We start from the raw sequence: 20,265 nt of genomic DNA on the forward strand, positions 1-20,265 counted from the left end.
TAATGGGGTAGGGATGTATCAGATGGTGACCAACCTCTTGGGGTTCAACCAATGCTGCAATATAGTTTTCGATGCTCTATCCTACAACATCTGCTTGCTGATGCAGTTTTCTGCACCTAGATGCTGATGAATGATAAATTCAAGTTCACCAAGGTGAAGCAATGAGCGACTACATCACCAATGTGAAGCAGCTTAAGGAGGAGGCTGCCACTTCGTAAAGTCCCTTAATAGTTGCCAAGGGCCTATTGTCAGCTGAGCAGCCTGAGCTTTATGCCATTTGGCCATGAGAAATAGGTCATTTGATCCCATATGTACCTGTTTATGTAACTGATTACCAATGTTATCCATCCATCCGTGAAGACTTTATAGTCTTCTAAATTATGATATATGTCTGATACTATATAGTATATAACACCGCTTTGCATTTTGCAAACCAGTTTGTATCTGAGACAAATCCAAGCATGCAAAACAACAGTACTAGGTATGTTTGGCAAAGTTAAAATTACAAGTTTAGTTAATTATACATTATGCGAGCACAGTGATGGCCATATACTTCTTTCTGCCCTGGAAAAAGCATGCCCAGAACTCAGGAGTACCCATATCCCCAGACTTTGCCGCCGGAGAAGAGATTGAGGCAGAGCACGCACGCGACCAGCAGCACGGCTGGGATCCACCAGCTGCCGCCGCTGTCGGAGAACATGGCGCACAGTAGCAGGCACAGTAGCAGCAGCATGTACAACCCCAGCCCGGTGCCCGCGCCGCTGCCCCACTCGCCGCCGCCAAAACCACCGCCGTACCCGTACCCGTACCCTCTGTCCGGCCTGTAGTAGTATATTCCGGCGAAGTAGACCACGACCAGCAGCAGGAGAGCGGCGAGCACGATGTTCTGGATGAGGAACATGACCAGCACCAGCGCCGCCGGCACTAGCACCACCTCGCTCCGGTTGCCGGCCACGGCCAGGGCCAGCAGCAGCACCCCGGCGCCGAGGACCAGGAGCACGGCGTTGTCCGCCACCGTCTCCTGCACCTCCGTCACCTGCTCGTACCACCCCATCAGGGTCTCTTGGCAGATGACCCATCCCAGCGCCGCCACCACGAGCAGCGGCACCACCGGCGACGGCCCCCGGCTCGCCGCCCACGACGGCGCCCCGCCTGGGCTTCCCCAGTAGCTCATGGTCACCTCTGCTACACTTCTACCGAGATATATATATATCTGAATATACTTCTTTTGTTCTGCTGTTGTTCTAAGTACCGTCAGACTGCTCGTTGCAAATGGCGATGCAGGCCTAACAAGTTCCCTGGCATCTATATATATGGATCCGTGCTCATATTGTTCCAACTAATTTTTAACCACCTGTCTCTGCTTTTGTGCGTGTAATGCTGATGCATATCTGATATCTCTCTGTCTGGCGTGTGGGCAGGGCAGGAGCCAACTTTGGTCTGTGGTAGATGAGCTGATCCTAGAGAAAGATGACACTGAAGGCAAGGACTTTGCAGGTCAGGTCACTCTCGTGCTTAAGTCACAAACTAATTAAAGCAGGGTTTAATGAAGGAAAAATGTCCTTTTTTATCGGCTCAATTAAGAGTTACAAGCCGCTTGAGTAAGCTGAGAACGATGGCTGATATCATGAGCTGGACCATGGATCACTCCAACCACAAAAACTGTCAGCCCATAGTGGGAGCAGTTATGGCTTTCGGTACAGTCGGCTTAACGAAGGAAACATTCTTTTTATCAACTCCATTAAGACGTGTAGTTTGCTCTGCTTGAACACAAAAGTTCAGTGACTTATACCAAATCGGTTTCAACAAGCCATAGGGAAATTTGTTTCTGTACGATTCTAGAATCTGTGCATGACAGCAGCAAGGTGAATAAAATTGAGTAATAACTGTATGAGTATGACCAACAGTGCATGAAAATCAGACAAGCATTTTTGTGTGTGTGAGAGAGACGCAGTGCAGCAGCAGTCAGCTGAACCTTTCTTCTTCTGTGAATCAGTCAACTTCCGTCCGAACCAGGGCGGTGCCGGCCTCTTCACATCAACTTCGGCACCCCTGAGATTAGGTTGCCCCACGTCAATCATCCAAATTACCAGCTCAATCTGCATTGAAAAGGCGCTAAATAGCAATGATCCAGTATTCCGGTCTTAATAAAATGCAAGCTATAATCAATTTGTCCCGGAGATAACGAAGAATACGTTTAACTACAGTCCAATGCACTGAAGTAGGGACAACCATATATTGACAAACACGATTTACCGAGAACGAAATATCTAGTTGAGTGAGCGATAGATACTAGAGTGCTTCCACAACACTCCTATACCGAGTGGAGTTTGTTGGGGACTTGTTCTCAAATGCTATGAGTTAAGAACAAGGCAACACAGAAAATGTTAAACGGTAAAGTCCTTCGTCCTTCGAAGCATTATTTCCCTTAGGATATAATGATTTTCGGACGAAGGTTATGAAGGGCGCACCTTCATAAACACAACATACGATGATGGAGAATGAACTATATGAAATATGAAGGATAACATAGACAATTATATATTATTATCAACTTATTTTTGCATTATTATTATGAAGAAATAGAAATGACATCAAATTACAAATGTACCTTCGGCTTGGAAGGAGATGAAAGTACAAGTGTGACGCAAAAGCAAATGCCAAGTCAGCGTGAACAGTACGGGGGTACTGTTTACCTATTTATAGGCACGGGACACAGCCCATATAAAATTACATTCATGCCCTTTACATTTGGTAGTAATTCTATAGTAATCCACCGAGGTCTGAATAGCCTTTTCATCTTTAAGTCGGTTTCCTTTTCTGCTACCACGCCGAAGCTTTCCCGCTCACATCTTCGGCGTTGTATCAACCTTCGTATTATTTTGGGCTTCTCCTACTGTGATATCGACTCGAGTCTGAAGATACCTGTTCACACATTATACTCCAGAAACACTGTTAAATCCTGTTTTTGAGGACCTTCGGAAGCCGAAGGCCCCCAACAGTAGCCCCTCGCAATATTAATTTGTTAAAATAATAAATTTAGATTGCGACATGGACGAAGGTTTTAAGCCGAAGGTCCGAAAAAACACCTTCCCTTTGCTAGAATAGCAACATTCACTGACAGGCGGGGTCTTTCAATTTTCAACGCACTGGGCGTATAAATAAGGGCATACCGTGAGCTCATTTGGTACGCTTTTTTGCCATCTGCTCTCGCTCACTCAATTTTTAGCTCTTGCGCACCAAGATTTGCTTAGCTTTTTAAGTTTTGAAGCTTCGGCGTTGAAAACAGTTTTTTAGTGTTTTCGAAGATGTCTGAAGATAAGAAGGCTGCTGCTGAGATGAAGCTGAGTCTCTCTGAAGAGAAGAATCTGGGGTTTCTTATAGCAATGTCGAAGACCAATACAGAAAAAAATCACCAAAGAGATTTTAGAAGGTTTGTCTGAAGATACTGATGACAGCGACAGTTATGATGTGGATAGTGGTGGTGAAGACTCCGAAGATCGCCCTTGGCGACCAAGCCATGCGGTTTTCGGCAAATCAAGTATCAAAGAAAATCATCTTGTCAACATGAGAGGAAGATATTTCTGGGACTTGTCCGTTATGAGGGCCGACGAAGGAGAAAAGACTTGTCCGAACCCTGAAGAAAATGAAGTTGTAGTGTACCGAAGCTTTTTGAAAGCTGGACTTCGATTTCCCCTGAGCAACTTTGTCGTAGAGGTGCTGAAAATATTTGAAGTCTATCTTCACCAACTTACCCCCGAAGCAATCATAAGGCTGAATATCTTCGTGTGGGCCGTGAGAAGCTAAGGTCTGGAACCTGATGCAAAAAGTTTCTGCAACATACACGAATTATCATACGAGACAAAACCTTGGGGTAAGGAACAGTATCACAATAATTTTGGCTGCTACAGTTTCGTTTCTCGGTCTGGGTCAAGCTGTCCCGTGCCAACCTTTCGGAAGAGATGGCCCGGCGACTGGATGACAGAATGGTTTTATGTGAAGAATGACCTGAAAACACGGGAAAATATTAAAGGTATAATTATGCGCCCTATTTGGCAAAGCTTCAGCCTGCGGAGGCCGAAGGTTGAAATGAATGAAGCTGCCGAAGAATGCCAGAGAGCCTTCGGAGTTATTTGTTCTTTTATTGGAACGAGAGATTTGGTCCAAGAGCATATTGCCTTCAGAGTATGGCCGCTCACGGAAAAATGGGAAATGCCGCAAGAGACCATAAAGGAGGCTGACGAAGGTGGACTTATCAGGCTGAAGTATACTTTCAAGTTCGGAGATAAATTCGTTGAGTCAGATGATGACTGGCTAAAAAGCATTGAAAATTTAAGTGATGAACTACTTGGGGCTTACTCGAAGGCCGAAGATACTGCATTGTCAGCAGCCTTCGGAGGCCGGAAAAAGAAAAGACTGAACCGAGTGTTTGAGCAATCGGGTTCGTCTACCCTGACTATCGTTATCCCATTCGAGGGCAGAAAAGAAAAGGCACGACCTCTGCGAAAGAAGAAGCTGCAGCTGCTCCTAGTGAGCCAGCACCGAAAAGAAAAAGGATAAAGGTCCTCACACATCGGCCACGCTATATTGAACCAGCCTCGGTGCCTGAGTTCACCAGAGAGACCTCTTCGGCCACCGAGGCTGAACAGCCAACCTTGCTGCCAGAAATTGCAGAAATGGCCGAAGCGCCAACAAGAACAGAATTGGAAGAACCAAAGATTTTGTTATCAGAAACCAAAGAGATGGCCGAAGCGCCATCGACAGAAAAAATGGAAGAAGCAAAAGGATCAACCGAGGGATCAAAAATATCAGAAGTTTTAAGTCCTTCAGCAAATGTTGAGACAATAAAAAACCAAAAGAGGCCAGCGGTAACTCCGAAAAGAAAAAGAATGGCCAATGTGCTAGATGTTCTGGAGACAATTAAGTCCTCAAGCACAACTCCGAAGAAGACTGTTGAAACTTCCGAAGCGAAAACTGAGATTTTTGATACTAAGGCTCCAGAGCAAGAAACTGAGGCTGAAGCTGGGCCCTCAGAGCCCACGAAGGTAAAATCCTTGGAAACCGAGGAAGAAAAAATGACGGAGCCAATTCTTGTTGAAGAAATCAGTGCTGTTGCCCCCGAAGCATCCCCCAAAGTCCTTGATTATATTGTTCGACATGCTTCGGGGAAAAAATTATCAGTAAAAGAAAAGCAAGAGGCCCAGCTTTACGCCCAAAAACTGAAGTATCCAAAGGGGGAGTTAATATTCAACGGCAGTGGAGAAGAAGACTTCCTGTATTGTCTCCCTGACAGCAAGGAGATTTCTGTCTGTCGGGAGATGAGCAAGAGCTTCGGATTTGTGGCAGAACCTCCCAAGCTATTGGGCCCACATGCACCTGTCCTTGTCCCAAGGACCTCAAACGGCTATGCATGTGCGTCAAACAACTTAACAGGATCTGTCCGAGTGTCCCAAGGACCCCGGATAAACCACTTACCGCCAAGATCGCAGGATTAAGTAAACACAACTCACATACAAACACTTGCAGCGGAAATAAAATCTTTATTACAAAATGATTACAAATTTATCAAGATGATATTATACCTCATCGGAGTGATTACAAAAGAAAGTGTTTCAAAAGAATTACACTTTAAAATGTTATATAATATTTGTAAATTTGAAATACATGCTAGCTTAAGTGACAATCCTCATTAAAGAAACTATAGAAGGGATATACTTATATAAGAAGGCCGAGCCCACCGGCACTTAGCACCATCCACAACAGAACAAAATTACAACCTGAAAAACAACAGGGAATAAAACCCTGAGTACGCAATTACTCAGCAAGACTTACCCGACTAAAGAAAAGACTCTCAAGGGTATGCTGGTTTATTGGGAATCAAGGTAAAGCTTATCAAATTTCAAAGACTCGTTTTTGCAGAAAAGCTTACTAGTAGTGGATCCTTATGCCAAGCTTTTACTTCACCAGTTAAGTAATTTTCCTGAATCTAGATTTTCCTAATCTAGATTATTCGCTTGTCCTACACTAGATTCATTTTAGCAGCTTTAGTTTCACTTGTTATCTACGATGAGGGTCGAAGATCCAGTCTTCATATCCGAGAAGTTCAGCGATCCGAATCGATTAATACCCAGCTGGGGATCTCCAACCACACGACATATGCTTCCCTTAACTCTTTTGCACATGTCTACCATTCCCACGGATCCTCCACCACATGAACAGGTCCGCGCCACCCGAGAGCACACCACCCCTTATAGGCGGTCGGTTGCCAGGAGGGTACGTGCCACTCTCGCCATCTCTCCACTCCCAGTGCGCGATTGTCTTTTCATGTATGGAATAGCCGGGTTCAAGCTTACCCATGACGAGGTATGTGGCCAGATAAAGGGTCCTAGATCAGCAGGCCAACAATCGGTACGGTCCTTAATCGACACAGACGGGCGACCTGTCCAGCTCAATGTCTGGTCTCATTTTAAACAAATTCTCAAAGTTTGATACCTGGCAGAGGTACCCTGCTTGAATGATGAATTCATCCCCGCGGAGGATGTCTCCATCATCCCAAGCCCTTTTTCTTTTTTAAAAATCATGAGTCATAGATCAAAAACATTTTTCTTAATCTATAAGCATAACTAAGCATTACTAGTTTTTATAAAACAGGTAACAAGGTATGATAATCAATCTTTCAAGGATGGTAATGCATCAAGTGTTTAATCATTCAACTCCTATTACCTAATGCAGCATATAAGTGATAAAATTTTGTAATACAAGGAAGGTGGCAAATGCACCGGGGCTTGCCTGGGATAACACTACGTTAGTGTTGTTAGATGACGTCCACTTGGCAATCATCTCACATCCTGACGCTTGATCCGATCACGCAAATCTTCAAGTTTATTCATAAGTATCCCTTGCGAAGAAGCCCACGCTTAACACCATATTGTGGTCGACTCAGCTCTGGTCCTCCATATCACATGATCCCTTAACGTACCTAAATGATATGCATAATGCACATGAGCATGGGCATAAAAAACACAATATATATAATCTATACTAAAGAGGATAACACTTAAAACAAACATTACAACCCTTGAGGGTAACTACTAGATACATTTAATTCTATATCACTCATGGCCTTCTAGTCAAATGGACCTAACCAAATATCAAGAAAGCAATACATCATTTTTAGACAACAAGGCATTTGATCAAGCATTTATTTGCAACTACGTAAGCATAGGGACATAGACAAAGCTAATCCCAAGTCACACGTATTGTAATCAATGAATTACTAGTTAATTAAGTTGCATGATCATTACTACCTATTACTACCTGGATACCTTACTCTCCAAACAAAAACTCAAGTACCAGCATGAGAAGGCCTAGAGATATACAAATCCACAATACTGTCCCTTACTAACTTTCTATTAGTAATGGAGAACACTTAAACGACATGACCTGATAGAATTAATATGACAAACCACTAATGAACCATAAGTAAATCTCCATCTATGACATTTACTCAATCAACAAATATTAAATATGAAAATTACTAAAATAAGCCATCACTTCATCAATTAAGAATAAAAAATTGACTAATCCAACCTAGCCAAACAAGAATGACTCCAAACAATCAATTTAACACATGAAGATTTTGGACAGCAGTACAGCAGTCAACAGTTTTGCTCATAACTTACAAAATATGCATCCAAAAATAGTAAACTAAGACTTTCTGGAAATCTTAGAAAGTCCTCTATAACTCTTATATTATCATCACAACATGATTCGACAGAATGGTCAAACAGTGCTAAACTTTAATTCTGTCCAGATTTGGATAGAATTCAGCTCTTCACTTCAAAAATTCATAACTGGAGTTTCAGAAATCCAAATCAGGTGATCCTAGACTTTTTAGAAAGCTAGTAGAATTGTCTACAATTCATTTATAATCATCTCAAGGTGATTCAATGTGTATCGAAGTCAGTTAATACAAACAAGCATTGCTGTCCAGATTTTGACAGCTTCAAACATCACAATTTAAACAGCCATAACCTGACTTCTAGACCACCAAAAAGGGTGATCCAAAATTTGTTGGAAACCTTAAGAAAAGTACTACAATTCTCCTATAATTACTAAGAGCTGATTCTCAGTTTTACTTAATCAAACAATCCAATTTTCGAAACCTGTACAGAATTTGGACAGATTCTGAAACTGGACTTGGAAAATTCATAACTCTCAAACTACTAGACCTATGACCATGATATTTTTATACCAGTAAGATGAAGAAGTTATCTACATCTTTTATATATAACACATTCACAGAAAACATGGTTTACTTTACTAAACTAGCTACTTACGTAAAACTGGTCATGCAGCATTAAACAGCAAGAATCACACATGTTCTTAAAACTTAGAATTCTCTAGTACTTTATTATAAATTAAAGCTAAGATCACCTACTTAATTACACTATACATATACATATTCACCCAAGTATATTCCACATAATATATCATCACAAAAAGAACTCGTCTTAATCATACTACACATATACCTAAAGAATTTACTCTCCTTTGACATATTCATTCACCAACTATCGCACATGTGGACAACAATGAATCTGAAAGTCGACACACCATATGCTTGCGCTATAAACAAGAAAATCATCGACCACAACTTTAATCAATACAACGATCAAATTAACTAAATAGAGTAGCGAACAGGCTCACCAATTCACAAACCGACCCGAAGATCCGTGAGAAAGTCGAGGTTCCCGGTTCGGACCTTCCATCGAACACTTAGTAGGCGGCGCTCACTTCGCTTTCTCCTTTACAAATCCGGGGATTTCTCCTTAAATCTAGGGCGTGGCGAGGAGAACGCTGGTGAGGTTTTAGGAGTCGACGATCAATTGGTGGTACTGTCGGGGCGTGTCCACGACGACGGCCGGTAACCGGAAAGGTGGGGTAGGACCGAAATAGTGGCAAGCCAGAGCAGCAGGCGAGGGCGCAGGGAGCTGATGCATGCGTGGAGACGAGGGACACGCAAGGGGCGAGCTCTAAGCTGGCAAACGCTGGAGCTCGATGGGTAAGGCACAAGCGAAGGAGAGCGCGGCCAAGGGGAGGAGCTCGACCACCGGTAGCCACAGCGAGCGTCAGCGCAGGGACAAGTGACGATGGAGCAGGGCCTGTGCGGTGCCGAAGCGAAGCAAAGAACGTGTGTGAGGGGAGATAAATGCCACACCCGGAAGATGCTTCCAGGGATCGCTCATCTCAGAATAAAGAAAGGAGCAGCAACGTGGATGGACCAGAGGAAACGTACGTGGAATAGATGAAGATGACGTGCATAGGAAAGAGATAAGCTTCCTTCGTTGGCTTGATTTGGATCAGGGAGAAGGATACGTGGCTGAGATAAGAACAATGGAAAATACCAGAAGTGGGACAGCATACGTAGTTAGGAAAAATAACGGCAGAGATAGAAGATTGGAACTTTCTTTCTTTCCTTAATTATTATATAATCTTCTTTCCGATGTATTTTTAGCGCAATAATTATTCCATGTTTGAATCTCTGGCTATGATTTATCTTGATTGGAATTTATACTGCAGAATTTTAAACAATTCGTGTTTAGGGATTCGGATCTGGGCAAGATACAAATAGATTAGATCAAAATGTTGGGCAAGATACAAACAGATTGGATCAAAATGTTGTTAGGTTACGATATTATTTTTCTCAGACTCTGGAATAGGAAACTGATTCAGCTAACCGTTGTTCTCGTTTCATTTAGTTTAGGTTCATTTTATTTAAAAAGCCTACTCTTATTAGTGTCTACAGAATTCGTAAAAACCGCTCAGATAAGAGCAAAATATTTAGATGACGTTTTCAATCGGCCTTATTCGATTAATTTTAAACTGGCACCAGACTTGACACTATATGAAATAAATAAATGTTGAACTACGCGAGCCGAACACGACATCGCAATGAAAATCCCTCCGGAGACGATGTCAGCATCGTCACGGGAGCGAGGTGTAGACGGATTAAACCAGACGAGATCAAATTCGATATTTTAGTCGACGTTTGATTTAGTTGAATTTAGACGAATTTCGTTCACTACTCGAACACTCGACTTAGAGAACAATTCAATTAATGCGCTAGCGCATTACTCTTTTCGGACAGCGCGGGGCTCCAAATTTTTACATAAAATCAGAAGTTTTCTGATTTTGATATTCACTTACGCGCGTGATCTGAACAGTTCAAAATTCGCCAGTGACGAAAATTCGATAATCCAAAAGCTTCATGAACCCCCTTTTTTTACTTAAATTATGAAAATGAAAACGGCGCCAAACTTGAACTTTTGCGAGATGATTAAAATTGAGCATCTGTTTTATCCACTGATATTACGTGCTTAAATCCATACTCGTTGTCGAGCAGAATATAAACACCTGAGATGTTACAGCCCTCCCCCCTTAAAAGAATCTCGTCCCGAGATTCGGAGCGAAAGACTTCTGAGAATAGAGAAGCATGTAACCCATATCCATATCAACGATAATCATGAGACAGTCCTGAGCGAGAGCGAGTGTCTCAGGATGTGGTTTCTCTAGTGGATATAACATGTATCGCCTTAGGCTCATTTAGAATGTCCACCAATAGAGACGATGTCTGCTAGAGGAACACATAAGGTTCCATGTGTGCAATTTGCTTTTTCTGATGACACTGTACTATCTAAGTCTGTTGGGCGAGCGGTAAATACGCGATTTTACCCAAGTAGAATCAGATGCAACCTCTTGGGTAAAACACATAGAAAGAGGTTTACCAACAAGTGATCACGGTAAGTTTATAGCACACGGGACGGGTGTGAATGTCGAATAACATCACAGTTAACTCGTGTTAGCCAGAAAATCCAAGTCCAATGATGCTAATGGAGACTCAAGGAAACATCAGTGAAGATTTTCAACAACTGTTGGCTTCACAATCAACCCACTTTTTTGAGCACTAAGCATGACTCGACCTGATCACATATGCTGGAAAAGCACACGTGAGGCGATCAAGGCACGACTAGAGCGATAATTAGGTGACTATCAGTCGATTTTAACTTGATCTTGGTAAGAACTTTCTTAGGATGGGTTGAACCAAAGTGAGTTTAGCCAACTCGACAAAACGATCTCTAAACTCAACCTTTGTTCATAGGGCAGTTACAAGTTAGTAAAACCAACTTGTTGAACTACTTTTGATATTGAGCAGGTCCTCTCAGTACCACCGGTAAGCCAAGGGTTGAGAGTTCACTCTTATTAACAGTTGATCATGCATTTGGGCAGGAATCCATTTGGTCAGGTTTTTCATCCATTTCTTCCATGCGAGATGAATTGACTTGGTTAGGAAATACAGGGATTAAACGAGAGAGCAAATGAACAAACTCCTGCATCACAACAGCAGGGAAAAATCAATCTTCATTTTGAGAACTAATTAGTTGTCTTCCAGCACTAAAAAGCTTCAAGGCTTCACCTTTGCAACAAAGGATGCAAAGGGAACTTGTATGAGTAGTCACCATCAAAGTAAAGGGACAAGAGACCACACATTAAAGGGGTATGCCCTTTTGATCCAACAGAGATGATAGATGTTGCTTGATCACTCGACAAACAACATAGAAATTATTTCAAGGAAAAGATATACGAAAGATAACATATTAGGGTAGTTCTATAATGGATCATGACCAGAGACCTTGATACCAGCATCCGACGAGTAGCACAGTCATGTGTGCGCATTCACAGGAGGCTCTCAGTTTCGCTGCGGCACCATAAGTCATTAACCATGACACCATCACCGAACTGGCACCAATAATGAATCCCACGTAGAAAAAAACAGATTGTGCCAAGATAACGCATTGACATAGTCTCATAATGGATTACAACTACTAACTGTGATACCAGCGCGTGCCGAGCAGCACATCCATGTGTGCGCACACACAGAAGGCCCTCGGTTTCGTCACGGCACCACCGGTGTTAGTCATAACACCATTACCAGACATAACCAATAAGAAATCTCACGCGACACAATAGACTGAGCCAGGATGACAATATACAAAAAGACTCTGCCTGTCAAAACGGTTACAAGTAGAGAGCCAAATAGATCATGGCCCGATGAAACGAACAAGGCATGGCCATAACCTAAACTTGATGAAAGGAGTATGATGGGAGACTGTTAATTTAGCCCCAAACATATTTCTATGCCCATCGTAGCAATTTCAAGGTCAAGGATGAGCGTCTGATTAGATACACAGGAAAAACGATCGGAAGATTAAATTAATATGCCTTCGAGAGATATGAGGAAACCAAAGGCATTAAATTCAAGAAAATTTATTGGGCATTCCTTTCCTAGGTTAGATTGAGAAAACGACAATGTGATCCTCAAGTAGAGGCAAACTAGAATAGGGATACCAGTTTGCACCAACCGAACAAGTCGAAGCTTACGAGGAAAACATGACCATAAGAGAGCTACAAGTGGATTGTCAAGATCATAGACTCGAGATCCTTATCTTAAGCACCGGTGAATTTATTTTCTACGAGAAGATTACTTAAACACCTATTTAGATAAGCTTGATCCTAAAGTAACGATAGAAATTCAGACTCGTCCACTTTTGGAAACTGGGGAAAAAACTTCGAGGAATTAACATCGATTCGGGTCATGGCTCCTGGGTGAGGACATGGCCAGATTTTTAGTTTACACAAACATACCATAACAAACACAAGTTGGACTAGCGGTCAAATTAAGAAGAACCACAAACCACATAAAGACATGTCTAAAGGACACAACAAACAAAGCCAGAAATTGCTTATAGAACAGTAATACTTCATAAAGTTTCCAATTATTTATTATCGGAATAAAGATGAGAAAAGCATGTTCGTTCACAATTACCAATTATTGGAATAAAGGTGAGGGAAGCATTTTTGTGCGCAAACAACAAACACAATGCAACAATCAGGATGCATGCTCGTCCTATTCGTCCTCACGAATTTTGCCAACTTAATAGGGCAATAGCGTTCTATATCGGTGGCGTACCTACGTTCTCTCTCGATATATTGCTAGTCGTCAGCTACACATACGAGTTCAAAGTTAGTGTACCTGCAGAAAATTTCATCACAGCCCTGTTCCCAATGATGCAATTCACACATGACAGTTTATCACAGTTTATACTCCATATATTTCTATATGGAGGCCAGCTCCTCATTAAGCGCCGAGCCACGCATAGGCGCCGCTGCCACACTTTAACCACAGGACAGCCCATTGTGGTACATTACACTTTTCAGTATTCCCATGTCTGTATGGCCATACACCTCCATGGGGTACTGAATCCCAAAAAGTAATTACTCCACTTTGCAGCCTTCATATATACATATGTGTAACATGTATATAATCAAGCGCTTTTTATACTCTCCCCTAGACCGACGTTTGTTCGGTCACGCTCTCACATCTCACCTTACCTGAGCGTCGATCCATTCAGAACTGAATAGCCTCAAAATAACAATACACATGAATGCAATACCCCCGGTTGTGGGTTAGTGGTTTTTCAACTAAGCCACCTGATAGTCCTTAGTTTAGGGCTTATTAACAGAGGATGTCGCTAGCATTATAGTTTTTCAAAATTGTTTTCAAAGCCAAACAATGTGTTTAGTTGAAAATAGGTTTTTCGAAATCAAAACTTTTGTTTTGAAAATACGTATGTGACCATATATACTTAATCTTGCTCCGATACCAGCTGTGGCAGAACCTCCCAAGCTATTGGGCCCACATGCACCTGTCCTTGTCCCAAGGACCTCAAACGGCTATGCATGTGCGTCAAACAACTTAACAGGATCTGTCCGAGTGTCCCAAGGACCCCGGATAAACCACTTACCGCCAAGATCGCAGGATTAAGTAAACACAACTCACATACAAACACTTGCAGCGGAAATAAAATCTTTATTACAAAATGATTACAAATTTATCAAGATGATATTATACCTCATCGGAGTGATTACAAAAGAAAGTGTTTCAAAAGAATTACACTTTAAAATGTTATAGAATATTTGTAAATTTGAAATACATGCTAGCTTAAGTGACAATCCTCATTAAAGAAACTATAGAAGGGATATACTTATATAAGAAGGCCGAGCCCACCGGCACTTAGCACCATCCACAACAGAACAAAATTACAACCTGAAAAACAACAGGGAATAAAACCCTGAGTACGCAATTACTCAGCAAGACTTACCCGACTAAAGAAAAGACTCTCAAGGGTATGCTGGTTTATTGGGAATCAAGGTAAAGCTTATCAAATTTCAAAGACTCATTTTTGCAGAAAAGCTTACTAGTAGTGGATCCTTATGCCAAGCTTTTACTTCACCAGTTAAGTAATTTTCCTGAATCTAGATTTTCCTAATCTAGATCATTCGCTTGTCCTACACTAGATTCATTTTAGCAGCTTTAGTTTCACTTGTTATCTACGATGAGGGTCGAAGATCCAGTCTTCATATCCGAGAAGTTCGGCGATCCGAATCGATTAATACCCAGCTGGGGATCTCCAACCACACGACATATGCTTCCCTTAACTCTTTTGCACATGTCTACCATTCCCACGGATCCTCCACCACATGAACAGGTCTGCGCCACCCGAGAGCACACCACCCCTTATAGGCGGTCGGTTGCCAGGAGGGTACGTGCCACTCTCGCCATCTCTCCACTCCCAGTGCGCGATTGTCTTTTCATGTATGGAATAGCCGGGTTCAAGCTTACCCATGACGAGGTATGTGGCCAGATAAAGGGTCCTAGATCAGCAGGACAACAATCGGTACGGTCCTTAATCGACACAGACGGGCGACCTGTCCAGCTCAACGTCTGGTCTCATTTTAAACAAATTCTCAAAGTTTGATACCTGGCAGAGGTACCCTGCTTGAATGATGAATTCATCCCCGCGGAGGATGTCTCCATCATCCCAAGCCCTTTTTCTTTTTTAAAAATCATGAGTCATAGATCAAAAACATTTTTCTTAATCTATAAGCAAAAATAAGCATTACTAGTTTTTATAAAACAGGTAACAAGGTATGATAATCAATCTTTCAAGGATGGTAATGCATCAAGTGTTTAATCATTCAACTCCTATTACCTAATGCAGCATATAAGTGATAAAATTTTGTAATACAAGGAAGGTGGCAAATGCACCGGGGCTTGCCTGGGATAACACTACGTTAGTGTTGTTAGATGACATCCACTTGGCAATCATCTCACATCCTGACGCTTGATCCGATCACGCAAATCTTCAAGTTTATTCATAAGTATCCCTTGCGAAGAAGCCCACGCTTAACACCATATTGTGGTCGACTCAGCTCTGGTCCTCCATATCACATGATCCCTTAACGTACCTAAATGATATGCATAATGCACATGAGCATGGGCATAAAAAACACAATATATATAATCTATACTAAAGAGGATAACACTTAAAACAAACATTACAACCCTTGAGGGTAACTACTAGATACATTTAATTCAATATCACTCATGGCCTTCTAGTCAAATGGACCTAACCAAATATCAAGAAAGCAATACATCATTTTTAGACAACAAGGCATTTGATCAAGCATTTATTTGCAACTACATAAGCATAGGGACATAGACAAAGCTAATCCCAAGTCACACGTATTGTAATCAATGAATTACTAGTTAATTAAGTTGCATGATCATTACTACCTATTACTACCTGGATACCTTACTCTCCAAACAAAAACTCAAGTACCAGCATGAGAAGGCCTAGAGATATACAAATCCACAATACTATCCCTTACTAACTTTCTATTAGTAATGGAGAACACTTAAACGACATGACCTGATAGAATTAATATGACAAACCACTAATGAACCATAAGTAAATCTCCATCTATGACATTTACTCAATCAACAAATATTAAATATGACAATTACTAAAATAAGCCATCACTTCATCAATTAAGAATAAAAAATTGACTAATCCAACCTAGCCAAACAAGAATGACTCCAAACAATCAATTTAACACATGAAGATTTTGGACAGCAGTACAGCAGTCAACAGTTTTGCTCATAACTTACAAAATATGCATCCAAAAATAGTAAACTAAGACTTTCTGGAAATCTTAGAAAGTCCTCTATAACTCTTATATTATCATCACAACATGATTCGACAGAATGGTCAAACAGTGCTAAACTTTAATTCTGTCCAGATTTGGATAGAATTCAGCTCTTCACTTCAAAAATTCATAACTGGAGTTTCAGAAATCCAAATCAGGTGATCCTAGACTTTTTAGAAAGCTAGTAGAATTGTCTACAATTCATTTATAATCATCTCAAGGCGATTCAATGTGTATCGAAGTCAGTTAATACAAACAAGCATTGCTGTCCAGATTTTGACAGCTTCAAACATCACATTTTAAACAGCCATAACCTGACTTCTAGACCACCAAAAAGGGTGATCCAAAATTTGTTGGAAACCTTAAGAAAAGTACTACAATTCACCTATAATTACTAAGAGCTGATTCTCAGTTTTACTTAATCAAACAATCCAATTTTCGAAACCTGTACAGAATTTGGACAGATTCTGAAACTGGACTTGGAAAATTCATAACTCTCAAACTACTAGACCTATGACCATGATATTTTTATACCAGTAAGATGAAGAAGTTATTTACATCTTTTATATATAACACATTCACAGAAAACATGGTTTACTTTACTAAACTAGTTGCTTACGTAAAACTGGTCATGCAGCATTAAACAACAAGAATCACACATGTTCTTAAAACTTAGAATTCTCTAGTACTTTATTATAAATTAAAGCTAAGATCACCTACTTAATTACACTATACATATACATATTCACCCAAGTATATTCCACATAATATATCATCACAAAAAGAACTCGTCTTAATCATACTACACATATACCTAAAGAATTTACTCTCCTTTGACATATTCATTCACCAACTATCGCACATGTGGACAACAATGAATCTGAAAGTCGACACACCATATGCTTGCGCTATAAACAAGAAAATCATCGACCACAACTTTAATCAATACAACGATCAAATTAACTAAATAGAGTAGCGAACAGGCTCACCAATTCACAAACCGACCCGAAGATCCGTGAGAAAGTCGAGGTTCCCGGTTCGGACCTTCCATCGAACACTTAGTAGGCGGCGCTCACTTCGCTTTCTCCTTTACAAATTCGGGGATTTCTCCTTAAATCTAGGGCGTGGCGAGGAGAACGCTGGTGAGGTTTTAGGAGTCGACGATCAATTGGTGGTACTGTCGGGGCGTGTCCACGACGACGGCTGGTAACCGGAAAGGTGGGGTAGGACCGAAATAGTGGCAAGCCAGAGCAGCAGGCGAGGGCGCAGGGAGCTGATGCATGCGTGGAGACGAGGGACACGCAAGGGGCGAGCTCTAAGCTGGCAAACGCTGGAGCTCGATGGGTAAGGCACAAGCGAAGGAGAGCGCGGCCAAGGGGAGGAGCTCGACCACCGGTAGCCACAGCGAGCGTCAGCGCAGGGACAAGTGACGATGGAGCAGGGCCTGTGCGGTGCCGAAGCGAAGCAAAGAACGTGTGTGAGGGGAGATAAATGCCACACCCGGAAGATGCTTCCAGGGATCGCTCATCTCAGAATAAAGAAAGGAGCAGCAACGTGGATGGACCAGAGGAAACGTACGTGGAATAGATGAAGATGACGTGCATAGGAAAGAGATAAGCTTCCTTCGTTGGCTTGATTTGGATCAGGGAGAAGGATACGTGGCTGAGATAAGAACAATGGAAAATACCAGAAGTGGGACAGCATACGTAGTTAGGAAAAATAACGGCAGAGATAGAAGATTGGAACTTTCTTTCTTTCCTTAATTATTATATAATCTTCTTTCCGATGTATTTTTAGCGCAATAATTATTCCATGTTTGAATCTCTGGCTATGATTTATCTTGATTGGAATTTATACTGCAGAATTTTAAACAATTCGTGTTTAGGGATTCGGATCTGGGCAAGATACAAATAGATTGGATCAAAATGTTGGGCAAGATACAAACAGATTGGATCAAAATGCTGTTAGGTTACGATATTATTTTTCTCAGACTCTGGAATAGGAAACTGATTCGGCTAACCGTTGTTCTCGTTTCATTTAGTTTAGGTTCATTTTATTTAAAAAGCCTACTCTTATTAGTGTCTACAGAATTCGTAAAAACCGCTCAGATAAGAGCAAAATATTTAGATGACGTTTTCAATCGGCCTTATTCGATTAATTTTAAACTGGCACCAGACTTGACACTTTATGAAATAAATAAATGTTGAACTACGCGAGCCGAACACGACATCGCAATGAAAATCCCTCCGGAGACGATGTCAGCATCGTCACGGGAGCGAGGTGTAGACGGATTAAACCAGACGAGATCAAATTCGATATTTTAGTCGACGTTTGATTTAGTTGAATTTAGACGAATTTCGTTCACTACTCGAACACTCGACTTAGAGAACAATTCAATTAATGCGCTGGCGCATTACTCTTTTCGGACAGCGCGGGGCTCCAAATTTTTACATAAAATCAGAAGTTTTCTGATTTTGATATTCACTTACGCGCGTGATCCGAACAGTTCAAAATTCGCCAGTGACGAAAATTCGATAATCCAAAAGCTTCATGAACCCCTTTTTTTTACTTAAATTATGGAAATGAAAACGGCGCCAAACTTGAACTTTTGCGAGATGATTAAAATTGAGCATCTGTTTTATCCACTGATATTACGTGCTTAAATCCATACTCGTTGTCGAGCAGAATATAAACACCTGAGATGTTACAGGATTCCCAACACTAGAAGACGGGCTCTCGGTGCTGTCGAAAAACGAACTGGCCGACAGCCTGGCATACAATAGCTTAAAGGTGCAAAAAATGAGATCTTTGTATTTTTTCTTGAGACCAAAATTTTTCGTTTGCTTAAATTTATTGACGCACACACATTTTTCTTTGCAGGGCCTTATACTTAGCAATGCCCTCAGGGCCCAAAAAGATGCCGAAGATGAAGGATGCGCTATAGCCCTGAGCAACCTTCGTTCCGAAGTAATTGAACTAAGGAACGAAGGTCTCGAAAAAGATAAAATATTACATTCATTGATAAATAGAATAAAAGAAGACGAAGCTACTTTTAAAGGTCAAGCTGAGGCTCAGAAGCGTGAAATTGAAGATCTTCGAAAACAACTGGCCAGAGCTAAAGAGGAACGCATACTTAAAGAAACGAAGCGAGAACTTAGCGACCAATGGGCAAATCATTTAGAAGGAACTGTTGAAGAGCTTTGTTCGTCCAAGAAAAGCTGCTATGATAAATCTATGGAGTGTGTTAAGAAGATGAAAGCTAGCTTCGCCAGCGTCGGCGCATTCTCAAGCGAAGACAACTTTACAAGAGGCAACCCCGAAGGTCCCATCGAATGGATCAATCACGAAGCTGAGGCCTTTGAGGAAATTTTAAATAGCCGCGGAGACATATGTGCTTTCTCGGGTGCTAGGGGGATTGCCACCATTTTGGAGAAAAAGGGCTGCGAGCATGTAAAGATTTTAGCGTAATCCGAAGCTGCCTTGCCCTTCGAAGATGCAAAAGATCCTTCAGCCGAAGCTAGCATGGTTGGTGGAAAATTTTTCACCGATGTCTGGGATAATGGTGGTCGAGAAATGGCCCGAGAAATTATCCAAAAAAGCGAAAAGGGTATTCACGATGCTAGAAAAGTAGCAGAGGCTGCTGAGAAAAGCGCAGAGCCCGAAGGGCAAATAGGTATTAACTAATGGTTTTTATTGTGTTGTAATTTTTGGTTTTAAACTTCGTTCGCAATTTGTAATAGCAATGTAGCCGTATCCTGTCCTCCTTCAGATCCTACTAAAGCGTCTCCGGGCCCTCACCCGAAAGGAGACGACGAAATTAAAAAGATGGCTGAAGCTATCATGGATGAAGTTGTTAATCAGCTCCTGAACGAAGCTGCGGAAGTTGTACTTAGAGAAGATTAAGTGCTATTGTAAAAACTTCTGAAATGTAATATGTGTAACATCTTGTAATCCTGAATATAATATACTTGTTTTTATGGTTCAATTCTTTACGATGCATGAAATTTTACATACGTACCGTTTTTGAGTCTTTGACGAAAAAAAACACCTTCCCTTCTTTTCGTGCTTTGTGAAGAAAAATTATAATAATATCCGTAGTGTTCTGATGAAGAATATCCAAGCTTCGTGAAGATATTTTCCGAAGCTACACTTCCG

The 20,265-nt window shown here is 41.4% G+C and overlaps 1 protein-coding gene across 1 annotated transcript; it reads right to left on the minus strand.

The window, feature by feature from the left end:
- Window positions 1-386: 386 nt before the first annotated feature.
- Window positions 387-17,664, minus strand: LOC103653054 (uncharacterized). The gene is made up of 3 exons (XM_035967229.1): window positions 17,100-17,664; window positions 8,710-15,369; window positions 387-6,979 (listed from the first exon to the last, which is right to left on the minus strand). The coding sequence occupies exon 3, from the start codon at window positions 1,172-1,174 to the stop codon at window positions 587-589; it is 588 nt and encodes a 195-aa protein (XP_035823122.1). The 5' UTR covers window positions 1,175-6,979; window positions 8,710-15,369; window positions 17,100-17,664; the 3' UTR covers window positions 387-586.
- Between the last annotated feature and the right edge of the window lie 2,601 nt (window positions 17,665-20,265).

Source organism: Zea mays, chromosome 4 (assembly GCF_902167145.1).
Source record: "Zea mays cultivar B73 chromosome 4, Zm-B73-REFERENCE-NAM-5.0, whole genome shotgun sequence".
Taxonomy (NCBI): Eukaryota; Viridiplantae; Streptophyta; class Magnoliopsida; order Poales; family Poaceae; genus Zea; species Zea mays.